Raw genomic sequence first — 13249 nt, forward strand, 5'->3', positions numbered from 1 at the left:
CGTTATTTCTAGAGCTTCATTCCAGGAATTAAATTGTCACAACGCCAACATTTACTTATATAACACACCTGTACAAGTCACCCCTCGTATGTACAATATGTGTGTGTGTGTGTAGGCACCGTAATAAAAGGGAAAGCGTCCGTGTGTCTGTCCGGTTGCTATGTCTGTCATTCCAACACATGGCGCTTCACCAACATTAGCACTACTTTTACAAATCCCATCCCAAATGACATGTAACAGAGACACAGAGGCCGAGTGGACACACAGACACAAAAGCTCTTGTTCGTTTATTAAGGTGGTCTCGCTAAGACCAGTTGAAATGTAATAAGCTGGTTTCAGTCTGTCCAGCCGTTGGCACCTGTCGGGTGTATTCAGTATCAACATTAGCAGTGCGCCGTCTCGTTGGAAAGTGTTTGATAGTGTATGTAGTAACAACATGCGTAGCATTTTTCTTTCCGACAGATGGTGCATCACAACCATTAGCACTGCTTTTACGAATCCCATACCAAATGGCACATAACAGAGACACAGGCCTGCCTGCTAAACCTGCTCACAGGGTGGTCTAAGTTAGTGCCCACCTCTGTACCCCTTCTCCGAAGCCCACTGCTGGTCCACTGCTAGTCTGCAGCTCTGAGGCGCACTGTGTCACCACTGAACTGCCACCATTACCGTAATATAAGATTGGGCCATCATGGGATCATCGCCAGCTGACTGCACACTGCAACTGACCCCGAGGCTCCCGTCTGTTGTCCCCCACATGTCAATCACCTGCCGCAGCCGTCATCGTCATCTCCAGGACTCCGTCAGTTGAAGATGCCTGGAGTTTTGACATTCAGACGTCTCCATATTAATTAAAGGGCTCAGATTGTGAAAATATTGCAATGAAAATCGTGCAGACTCAGGGTCCGACCAAAGAACTTGGGGACCACCACTCTAACCAGGTGGATGTCCTGCTCATGAGCCTGATGGGTCTTTCCTGTTTGTTCTTGTGACAGACTGGCATCAAAGCCGGGTAGAGGAACACCAAGCTGACATAATGAACAGACAGTGAGAGACTGGGTGGCAAGGGGCCCCAGTTTGGCCACTGGCAGGGCCGCATGGCACTTATAGTGGTGATGAGCATCTCTGGTGGGAGCGGCTGGCAGGAGACTTGCCCATCATATGGAGTTGCCAGACCAGACACAATACTGGACACAATACTGGAAATACTCCCAGGTGCGGTGTACGAAGGAGCCAAGGCTTGTCACTTAGAGAGCCCCCAGGAGAGGACTTGGCGATCCTAACTTGTCCTAGTGTGTGTGTGCCCTGAGGTGGGCTGGCACCCTGCCCAGGGGTTTGTTTCCTGCCTTATGCCCTGTGCTGGTTGGGATTGGCTCCAGCGAACCCCCGTGACCCTGTGTTAGGATATAGCGGCTGGGATGATGGATGGACTCTGACCTGTCGCAGAGATCAGAATCGAAAACGAAAGTGCGGTACCGGCATCTGCCGATCGATCTCCAGCTAACCGTGGTGCCAAAGACGTCTGTGTAGATGAAGACCGCCACTCATAATGACATGAGGTACAAACCCATCATGCGAAGACAGCCTGACGTCCCCAGCAACCGATCGTTTAGGTTGATTTATGTGTGAGACCCTCGCTGTGGGTGCTTTTCAGAAAGAGTTAAAGGACCCCATAAACCTAAGAAGGGCTCTCTGGTCGTACGGCTAAGTGCCGAGTTATGGGTGGTCTTCAGCATGTTTTATTGTACCCTCGACGTCATTTTCATTTGAGTGGCTTAACCCAAAAAAAAAAAAAAGACTCCACGCAATGCATGTTGGTAAAAAAATTACTGCATCTTTATAAAATGTACAAAAGCTATGTACACATTCAGCACGCGTCCTCTGGTGCTCGCTCACACTCACGCTCACTCGAGGATATAAAAGGCAAATTTAGAAAATTCCAGCAGCCGCACAACCCCCAAATCGTAGCCACCTCCCAAAGCGTCACGTCGTCCCGACTCCTCGACTTTGTTACACTTTCCCCCCCCCAATGTTTCAATTAAGCTGCCATCCAGGGAGAAGCGTAGCCTAACGAAAATGGCCCCCACCTAAAGTGGGCATCTCTTTCGAGTTTCTATGGATGGGCCTCTTTGGGCTATTTACACAGCGACCCACCTTTGTGGTGCCCCTCTCCCGCTGAGTACCTCGGGGACACTTTTACAGTCACTCACTTAACACAAATTTACAGACGTAGGGTACGTGGAGATCGATGTAGCGAAATGCCACTCCTTCTCCGAAAAGTAAGAAGCTGCTGCCAAGTTCGGCGTCAAAATCAGAAGAAGAGCTCCATCCACGCGTGGTGCCCTGGGTTTGGCTTATCGTCCCTTCATCGTTCTTCTGACTACGTGACAGACACATCGTTCGCGTGTTGCAAATCAGCGCAATTTTGGTCATTTACAAGAAGAGACTGCAACCGACTGCATGTAGCCCGCCTTACAATCCAGAGGTTTCCAGTCATCAGTATCCGAGAAAATGACTACAACGTGATATTTCTCTTGTCCAGATCATGGAGTGCTTCCACCTCGCTCAAACTCCAAACAGCAGCCTTTGGGTCCAACAGGCGGGCGAACGTCCAGAAATGGTTAGTAACAAAAAGTAAAAATCCAATGTGAAAAGGAAAGCGATTCCTTCTCGACATCTTGGGTCGGCGCTCCGTTAAGACAGCATGTTGAGAAATTTGCTCTCCTCTGCCAGGGCCGTCAACATGGAGCTCATGTCTCCAATGGCCATGTTGGTGACGCCACCTGGCACCGAAGGGAGTGTCAAAGAGTTGCGGGGAGTGGTAAGCCTGGAGGAATTCTGCGAGAGGTTCTGCAGAATGCTGGGACTCAAGGTTCCCGACATTAAGCTGGAGTGGTCTCCGTCATCCATGATGGCGTCGAAGTCTATCTGAGCGTGCTCCATACTCTGAGAGTCCACCGTGCTTGATACCTGATTGACACCTGGAGAAGGCATGGCGTTGGCTTTCGATTCCAAGTTACACACCTGGGAATGCTGCTCTGCGCACGACAAATGCGCTGGGAAATTTCCATTGGGCTCATACATGTGAATCTGTCCTGAATAAAACATCGTACCGGCATTCCAGTTTGCATTTGGGCACTGAGAGGCTGCCAGACTCGATGGCCTTTTAGGACTGGCTTCCGATGAGTTGTGGCCAGGGCTCGTGCCAGTCAGAGACTGGGGGCTCCTCAGGAGGTTTTGGGAGCTCATGGCTTCCCGTTGCCTACTCATTGGACTGGGCCCAGGAGGAGGACGGGGTTGCATTGCTGAGCTGTTAAAGCGTTGGCTGACGGGGTTTATGGTGCCAACTTCGGGCTGTCTGTTAAAGTACTGTTGCCCGGGGCTCATTTGGGGCACCATTGGGTTAAACCCGTCATGGTTGGCTACATAGGCCATGTGACCTTGACTTCCATTGGACGATCCATAGCTCTGCTGCACTGGGTTCTGTGTCGCCATCCCTGTCTTGCTATTTGCCACCATTTGGTTGCCGGTGCAAGCTGACATTTGACCGACGTTGGCGTTCATCAAATTTGGGTTCATCATCGTGCTGTTTTGGTTGAACTGCTGAGGGTTATCATTGGCATTCTGACAGTTTGACGGCCTTTGCAGCATGCATGTCGCCCGTACGCCATTGTACCCCACACTCCTTTGCATGCAGTCATTCGCCGCCATGGGCTGATGGTTGGCGTTAAGATTTTGGTACTGACTAAAGTTTTGTCGTTGTTGCACCACTGCCAAGTTTGCCCGGGCGAACGGCTGTTTTGTCTGGTTTGGCATCGTGTCCACCGTGCCTGAGCTGACTTCGTTCCACTGGACAGGCATGCTGTTCTCTCTGGGAGAGGGCTGGAACTGCTGGGGATGCCCCGGACTCATCTGGCACGCCGGCATCATTGGCAGTTTGTGGTTCATACCGGTTTCCGCCACTTCCAGCCGGTGCTGGTTACAGAACTGCTGCTGCTGTAAGTTCAGGTTTCCCTGGAAGGCCTGGCCTGGGTTACCATAACTCGTGGAACTGCTGGCCTGGGCGGACACGTTGTTCTGAGATTTTAGGTACTGCACCACGTCATCTGGTAGCATGATGTCGTCTTCTGGACTCGAGTTGTCCGCATCGCCCGATGCAGTTTCCATGGCAACATTCTCTGTGATGCTTGGTGGCCTGGAAGAGCAGACGTACCTGTGGGTACTGCTTTGCGAGTAGGCATAATTCTGCAGGGTTAAGTTCCTCCGCTCCATTGGCTGTGTTAAGGGGTTCACGCTGTTTGTGCTGTTGAAGCGCGGAAATCTTGGCATCGCCGTGGCGTCGATATTTGGCCGCCGGATAGGATCGCTTGCCCTCCTGTTTAAACTGCCCGGCACTTCATGGGGCATCATGCTCGATGTGGTGTAACCGCTGTCACTGCATCGCCTGGGAACTGTTGGAGGTAAGAAGGGGACAGACGCGGAGTCGTGCATATCACCGAATAGAGACATCCTTGTGCGGAGACCCATACGGTCCATGTTAGGCAGAGGGGTCGGTGGTGGTCCACCGGTGGCAGCCGCATATTTGGCTTTGAGCCTGTAATGTTGGGCAGGGGTGAGGTTCAAGACATTAGGGATATCGCCAGACTGGCTCGCCTCACTGGAACGGCGCGACATGTCTGTGGAGATGGGATCGTACGAGTCTGCTGAGCTGACATTGTTTGGACGACCACCAAACTGGGAAGCATCGCTGGAGCGGCGGCTTGAGTAGCAGGGCGAGATGCCCGATGACCGCCTGCTGACCGTGTAGGCCGAGCTGATGGTGCTTGTTGTGCTGTCCCTGCGCTCACTCAGCTGGCTGAGCATTGTCATCTCGCTGCTGGGGAACTCGTTCTTCCTTGGGTTGTGTAGGAGAGAACTGGAGGCACCAACACTCGACTTGTCCAGCAGAGAACCTGAGGAAAGAGAAAAGAGCCATTGGTACAAGACTGGCATGGGGCGAAACCAGCAAGCAGTCCTATGGGATTTTAATTATAAGGAACGCAGGTGCTCAACATCATGTATGTTAGGCTACTCAGTGATCAAAAATGGGCCGGGTGCATGCCAACTTTGAGCAATCAGAGGACCCCTTTTTAGTGCATCCCCCTCATTTCCATTATCTCGATGAGATCCTTTATGAAAGTTCTCAAGGTTTCTGCTTCATCTCTCAAGCTTGCAATCTGTGGTGGATTCCCACCATCCTTTGGGGTTTCTATTTTAAACGTATTTCCCCTAAATCACCACTAGGTGTCTTAGATTACAGGATTCACTACTTAAATGAAAGAATTCCGATGAATCAGTTTTATGGAGAAACCTGAGAATGTTGAAGACACCCTGGTTAGGTCCCCATGCAACCTTCTCTGCTTGAAAATGCCACACAAACACTTCCAACGCACTCACTTGCCAGCTTTAGCATCTCACCGTTGTCTCCGGCCTCACTCACTTACTTTACCAGGTGAACCCAAGTCCAGTACTTATCGCAAACGCAAGTTCAAGTGAGATCCCCGTTGTGACTTGCAGGGTCACATCTGGTCCCTCTGAAACTGCCTTCAGGTCAGGGTGTAGCCTCCATTTTGATCAGGTGCTCCAGTGTAGAGCACCGCCCCCCACTGCCCCCTGCAATCCTACCCCTAATATTGGCCTAAAGGTGTAACCCTTCTATTACATAAGGAGTGCCATCGGGTCTTCGCCCCACTTGACTTTTACCCCTTGCCCACTGAAACCGCTTGCATTTGTAGTTCAGACCAGGGGTCTCCTCTGTGATGTGCAGAAGTGCTTTGGGCCCACCCGTTGAGATGAGCGCTATATCAGAACTAATAAAGACGCGTGCATTCGACCGATTACCGGGCTTCTCCAACGACACCTCATGGTGCGGAGGGACTTGCACCTCTCTGACTACCCATCTGGTGTTTGTGGCTCAGATTCTTGTCAGGCCTGCTGCTACTTTGTGTCTTCAGGTTTCCTCGCTTTACTCACCCGTCATGGGTATCGGGGGCAGCTTGGTGTTTCTGACTTGAGAAGATGGGCTGGCCCAGGAACAGGAATCTCTCATTGACTTTAGCTTCTCCTTCTTGAGTTGTTCGAGTCTTTGGGTTGCAGTTAAGTTCTTCCTCAGCTGAAGGCCAGCTGTCGACGTCCCAGAAGAAACAGTGGAGTCCACGATGGGGGGGTCGTCCAGTGCAGTCAGGTCTCCCAGACTGCCTCCACTGTTCAGGTTCATTTCTACTCCACTGTCATTGTTGGTGGCACCCCCAAGTGGGGATGGCTCACTACTGCATGATGACTGACCACCAGGGCTGGACTGATACATCTGAAGAGAAAGATAGAAAACTGTTAATAGACAGGACGGCGGCAGCAACTATTCGAGACTCAAAAGCAAAGAGGAAGAACTGTGTGAGAAAGGTGGGCATTAAAAAGTGGGCAAGGCAAAGGAAGGATACCTGGACACTTAAGGGTCTTGAGGATTATAATGACGACCACCACTTGATGGGAATAAATGAGCTATGGGACCACATTGTTTCGGTTTTCCACATACCATATAAAACTTGAAAGGCAGGGGTCCTCAATTACAGTCCTGGAGTGCTGTAGTGGTCTGCTTCAACCACTTCATCCAGTTTCTTAAATAGAACCGATTTAGTTACTGCTAAGGTACACACTTACTGTGGATTAACTTTAGAATTAATTCACTTGTGACAATTCAGATCCTTTCACTGCCTCTTTTAGTTTTGAACTGTTTTCGTTTTAAATCTGGTACACACAAAAAAACACTGATAATCAAAATCTACAATGGGATAAATGAATATCTGACCCGGCCTGATTAAAGCACTAAGAAGACATGAAGGTAACTTAGTAAACTTTATTATCAGCAAGGCAGACTGTGATTGAGGACCCCTGGACACAGTAAGTCATTCGCAGCATACACTCACACACTGCCGGCGTTTCTGTGACTGGAAACAGGAACAGAAGGGACAAGAAGGCAGGAGGAGAAACACGGGGGGAAGACCATAAGGATCCTGGGAAAATTGCTGGGTGGGCCAGTTAAGAGTTGAAAGGTGCTATAGGACACAGATAGATAGATAGATGGATGGATAGATGGATAGATGGATAGATGGATAGATGGATAGATAGATGGATAGATAGATGGATAGATAGATGGATAGATAGATGGATAGATAGATAGATAGATAGATAGATAGATAGATACACTATATTGCCAAAAGTATTGGGACCCCCTCCAAATCATTGAATTCAGGTGTTCCACTCACTTCCATGGCCACAGGTATATAACATCAAGCCCCTCGACATGCAGACGGCTTCTACACACATTTGTGAAAGAATGGATCACTCTGAGGAGCTCAGTGAATTCAAGCCTGGTACCGTGATAGGATGCCACCTGTGCGATTAGTCCATTCATGAAATGTCTGCAGTCAACTGTTAGTGGTGTTATAACAAAGTGGAAGTGATTGGGAACCACAGCACCTCAGCCACATGGTGGTAGGCCATGTCTAATCACAGAGCGGGGACAACGTGTGCTGAGGTGTGCAGAAGTTGCCAACTTTCTGCAGAGTCTATAACTACAGACCTCCAAAAGTTCAAGAACAGTGCAGCATAGAGAAAGAGCTTCATGGAATGGGTCTCCATGGCCAAGCAGCTGCAGCCAAGCCTTACATCTCTAAGTGCAATGCAAAGCATCGGATGCCGTGGTGTGAACCTCACCAGATGCCACTGGACTCTGAAGCAGTGCAGACGTGAACTCTGGTGTGATGAATCACAATGGACCATCTGGGTTTGGCGGTGGCCAGGAGAATGGGACTCGCCTGACTGCATTGTGCCAAGTGTAATAATTTGGTGGAGGGGGGGAATTACAGTGTGGGGTTGTTTCTCAGGGGTTGGGCTTGGCCCCTTAGCTCCATTAAAAGGAACTCTTAGTGCTTCAGCATATGAAGCCATTTTGGACAATTTCATACTCCCAACTTTGTGGGAGCAGTTAGGGGATGGCAACATGACTCCACATGCACCAGTGTACAAAGCAAGGTCTATAAAGAAATGGAGGAGCGAGTTTGGTGTGGAGGAACTGCACAGAGCCCTGACCTCAACCTGACAGAACACCTTTGGGATGAATTCGAGCAGAGACTGTGAGTGAGCCAGGCCTTCATGTCCAATATCAGTGCCTGACCTCACAAATGCTCTCCTGGTCACAAATTCCCATCAACACACTCCTGCCTTCTCAGAAGAGCTGAAGCTGTTAGAGCTACAAAGGGTGGGCCAACTCCATATTAAAGCGGATGGATTAAGAATGGGATGTCATTAAAGTTCATGTGTGCGTAAAGGCAGGCGTCCCAATACTTTTGGCAATACATTGAGGCACTATATGATAGATAGATAGATAGATAGATAGATAGATAGATAGATAGATAGATAGATAGATAGATAGATAGATAGATAGATAGATAGATAGATAGATAGATAGATAGATAGATAGATAGATAGATAGATAGATAGATAGATAGATAGATAGATAGATAGATAGATAGATAGATAGATAGATAGATAGATAGATAGATAGATAGATAGATAGATAGATAGATAGATAGATAGATAGATAGATAGATTTTAAAGGCACCATATACCATATACCAAGGAATGACAGAATAAGATGGGAGAGGCATTTATAACAGATAGGCAGGTAGATGCATATGAAAGGCACTATATAACAGGTAGATATTTTTCCCTGGACATTTGAGAGAATTGTGAAAGGCTCAGATGCTCACCTTAGCAGCGGCTGTCCTTATTGAAGGTTGTGACAGAAAAGAGAAAAACACATTTAAGTCACAGACTGAAGTAGAAGTGTTAGAAGAATCACAAAAGACAAGATTAGTGAGTTCAGGAAGACCACCGCCACCATGCCCTGCATCTATGTGACTGTGGCAGAGTTTCCCAAGCTGGTGTGTGGCCTGGGGGCTCTGCAGCTTTTCTTTTATTGTTCACAGCACAATGACACGCACCATTCATGCGCATCGCTGCCTGCTCTCTATGGAGTACAGTTTAAACTTTTATTTTACATTTTAATTCCTGTCAAAGTCATGCTGAACAGTTCAAAGGATGATGACATGCATGTCCTCAATGGGATATGTAATTTGCAGCCCCCTTTCGGATTAAACAGATGCTGACAATTCGGAGGGGAGACCCCACCAGGCTTACCACAGAGTTTTCTGACTTGATGCTTTTGACCTGCAGGCAGTCCTCCATGCCTCTAGAGGTGCTGTTGGCCCCCATTTTCTCCTCCATTGCCCTGCCGCTGTGCTTGGCACTCGCCTCATTTTCTCCATTTTCTTTCGCCGGGTGCGGTCGGGGAGGCACATCGTTGCGTTGTTTCTTGGTCACATGGGCTTCGGGGCCGTGGACCGTCTTCACGTGCTTCCTTAGGGAGCTTGGGTCCGTGTATCTCTTTGTGCAGCCGGGAATTTTGCAGACATAGGGTTTCTGTCAAACACACAAACAGGTCAGTATGTTCGGCATTTTCATTTCTTTTGGCTTCTGAAAATATCAACACAAGACGACACAAGAACCGTGTGAAGCACTTGCTCATTGGATTCCTAGCATGTGTGTTTCGTCATTAAGGCTGGCAGATGCTACAATCGAAACCCACGTTTTGCTCACAGTTGACAAACCCAAATCCTCCTACACCCCTAGGACAGCACACGTTGGTGTAAACTTTTCACAATTTATTTATTTTTTTTTTTTTTCCCACAAGCACAATAGCAATGACAGAAAAGAGAAACAGCGCCATTTCGCCTCATAGCCCCTGACAACACCTGCTGGAGCGCACAAGAAATATGAAGGCATTTTCTTCATCCCAAAGGTCCTTTCAATTGTAGACGGCTGCCAGAGAACATTATGGGAACTCACAGCAGGTGTGAATGGTTGATGACTCGGAGAAATGGATCTGAAATCTCCGGTGAGGTGACACTTGATTCATAAATAGCTTTGCGGGGTGGGGACTGGAAAGACAGCCAGACCTGGCAATCACTCAGTCTGAATTTTATATAGCGCCTTTCACAAAAGATTTACACAGCATTACATAGCAAGTCTCAGAGTTAGCCATTGCAGCCTCGCAAGAAGACCAGTGACACCCAATCTGAGGTTTAACGTCACCTGATGTGCCTTGTCACTCTGTGTTTGCAGTTTTCCACTTTTATAAAGAATTGCTTTTTGACAATTACACAATTATTTAAACATAAACATCCTTTATATGGGGCGGCAAGGTGGCGCAGTGGTAGCGCTGCTGCCTGGGTTCACTTCCTGGTTCCTCCCTGAGTGAAGTTTGCATGTTCTCCCCGTGTCTGTGTGGGTTTCCTCCCACAGCTCAAAGGCATGCAGGTTAGGTGCATTGGTGATTCTAAATAGTCCCTAGTGTGTGGGTGTGTATGTGTGCCCTGCGGTAGGTTGGCGCCCTGCCCGGGGCTTGTTTCTGCCTTACGCCCTGTGCTGGCTGGGATTGGCTCCAGCAGACCCCCATGACCCTGTGTTAGGATATAGTGAGTTGGGAAATGACTGGCTGAATGACATCCTTTATATGTCCTATAACTCTGTGAAGGCCAGTGTGGTGTGCCGGGCCATTATCATCACTTCTGGAGGGGGCTCAGCAAAATAACAAGCTGATCAGGAGGCGGGCTCAGTTATGGGAAGCCCACTGGACCCACTGGGGGTAGTGGTGGAACAGACAACATGGAAGGCCACTATGAATAATGCTGGACAGCCTTGAGGAAATTAAGCCAATGGATCATTGAGCAAAAGTGTGCTAAGAAACACTACGGGGGGCTACTTCATATGAAAGGCATTACTCCTCTATAATGCCTCACTTGCAGGGCTCTCTTGTCTTTAGCTAAGTCAGATGTTTTCTTGTTTTTTTGTAATTCTTGTGTGTGTTAGAAGAAGTCTGGAAGACAGTCTGGAAGAAGAAGTTGAACTCCATGATGAAAGAACAAGCTGACCCTCTAGGTAAACTGGGGGTCTACTGTAAACTTCCTGCAAGGAGAGCTGCTTTCCATCCAGGAGGCAATGTTACAAGTTTCCTCACACATTTTGCTTTGCTCCTGCTTTAAGTACATCATGAATCTCAATTTAAGAAGATGATATTCTATATCGACTGAGTAAATGTTTAAACCCACTTCTCTGCTGTGCTTCAACCCTTTCTAAACTGTCTGGGTTCTACAAACAAGAGAATGGAGGATGTATTTTAGCCATGGGTCATCCTGACGGTCACCACAGGTGGAGCTGCAGACTGCAGCTGCATCTCCAGGACCGGCTGAGTAAGGGCCACTTAATAGTGCAGGAGTCAAAAATCTGGGATAGTCAGGTCTACCTGGAAAAGTCCTAAGGTGGGGACAATGGTTGAGCTGACCCTATGTGAATGTGCATTGGAAGGCAGGAATTAGCCATTACAGGGTACACTCCACAGATACAGCTAAAGAAAAAAAAAATACATGGAGAATGTCCACATCCCACACAGACTGTGACCAAGCCAAGAATTCAATCCAGGACCACTGTGATCCATCCAGTCATCTCCATTATGTGTTGCTTATCCAGGTCTGGATCATGGCAGTGATAGTCTAAGTAAAAATGCCCAAACATCTCTTTTCCTCACCGCCTGCTCCAATTGAGGTGTTCTCAGGCCAGTTGAGAGATATAATCCCGTCAGCGTGTGTCCTGGGTCTGCCCTGAGGTTTTCTCCTGCTTTCATGTGCCCAAAGCACATCTCCAGGGAGGTGTCCCGGAGTTGTCCTAATCAGATCCCTGAACATCCTCTCAGCTTTGAGCCACTGCCGAATGTCTACGACCTTCATCCTGTCTCCAAGGCTGAGCCCCGATATCCTGTGAAGGAAGCTCATTTCTGTGGCTCATACCTGTGATGCAGTTGTCTTGGTCACCACCCAAAGCTTATGACCACAGGTGAAGTAAATCAAGCATTTGGCCTTTCGGCTCAGCTCTCCCTTCACCACGTTCAACCAGTACAACACCTGCATGACTGTGGACTGACGTCTGGTCTGCGTGTCCCCCTCCCTTGTGAATAAGACCCCAGAGATGCTTAAACTCTTCCACTTGAGGCAGCACCTCATCCCCAACTTAGAGAGGATACTCCACCCTTTTCCAGCTGAGATCCATGACCCCGGACTAGGAGGTGCTGACCCTCATCCCGGCCCCTTCACGCTCATCTGTAAACTGCCCCAATATGCGTGTGAGGTCACAGGCCAAAGAAACCAGCAGAATCACATCATCTGCAAAAAGCAAAGACTGCAATCCTGAGGTTTACAGAGCTGGGCACCTTCCATTAACTGGCTGTGCCAAGAAATTCTGTCCACCTCCATGATGTCCACTCATGAGGTCATCTGTCACTAAATGACTGCTGCTCCATTCCTGGCTGATCCTGGAGGGTAGAAGGTTGATGCCTGAGAGAGTCTGCTCCCACGGTGTCCGGTCTAAGTGCTGGCTATGTAGATTTAAGAGCTGAAGGCATCTCTTGCAGTGCCATGAGGTTTAATTTATGAAGTGCCAGTGTGCCCCCCCCACCGAGTTTCTGGCTCAGACGCTTCTCATCCTGACCCCCTGCTGCAGGCCGCTGACCTCATCCAGGGCCCTCACTTTCCCCAATTTGTAATAAATAAGATTATTAAGGCATACCTCATTTGAATGGGTGCGGTTTTGGTGCTTGGCCCGGTCTGAAGCGTTAGAGAAGGCTTTATTGCAGCCCTCGTGCTCACAAACGTATGGCTTCTCTCCAGTGTGGGATCTTAAATGCGTCTTCAGATTTTCCAGACGCGAGTATGCTTTGGAACAACCTTCAAACTGAAAGAGAAGAAAAGAAAAGTTACAACCGAGCAACCCACTCGGAGCGACCGGCGGCTAATAATGTGATTCAGGGCATTCCCATAATCCACTGTCAGCTGAGTTTTATGGCTTGCAGGTTCAAAAACAAGGCCTGTGAATAAAGACATTCATCTCAACTAAAACTCCCTGCACCCTGTGACGTGGAGGCTGCTGTTTAACACAGGAATAAATATCGTTTTATACATTTTCTGGCTTTCAAGAGCAGGCCTGCGTCGTCTTGTTGACAATAAGCTGTAAATTACAAGGCACAGATGTGCCTCTGAATCCAAGTGGGACTGGACGCCCGTTGTAAGTGGAGGGATTGAAGGGTACACAACCGGACAGA

At 48.6% G+C, this 13249-nt stretch overlaps 1 protein-coding gene across 2 annotated transcripts in view; it reads right to left on the bottom strand.

The window, feature by feature from the left end:
* Positions 1-1969: 1969 nt before the first annotated feature.
* gli2a (GLI family zinc finger 2a) overlaps positions 1970-13249 on the bottom strand; it is a 240026-nt gene continuing 228746 nt past the window's right edge. For both annotated transcript variants that reach the window (XM_039755278.1, XM_039755279.1), the window contains 4 exons: positions 12718-12882; positions 9238-9519; positions 6013-6346; positions 1970-4952 (listed from right to left, as the gene is read on the bottom strand). In XM_039755278.1, the coding sequence (XP_039611212.1) occupies positions 2695-4952; positions 6013-6346; positions 9238-9519; positions 12718-12882 (3039 nt within the window). In that variant the 3' untranslated portion in view covers positions 1970-2694. The remainder of the gene's footprint in view (positions 4953-6012; positions 6347-9237; positions 9520-12717; positions 12883-13249) is intronic.

Source organism: Polypterus senegalus, chromosome 6 (assembly GCF_016835505.1).
Source record: "Polypterus senegalus isolate Bchr_013 chromosome 6, ASM1683550v1, whole genome shotgun sequence".
Classification (NCBI taxonomy): domain Eukaryota; kingdom Metazoa; phylum Chordata; class Cladistia; order Polypteriformes; family Polypteridae; genus Polypterus; species Polypterus senegalus.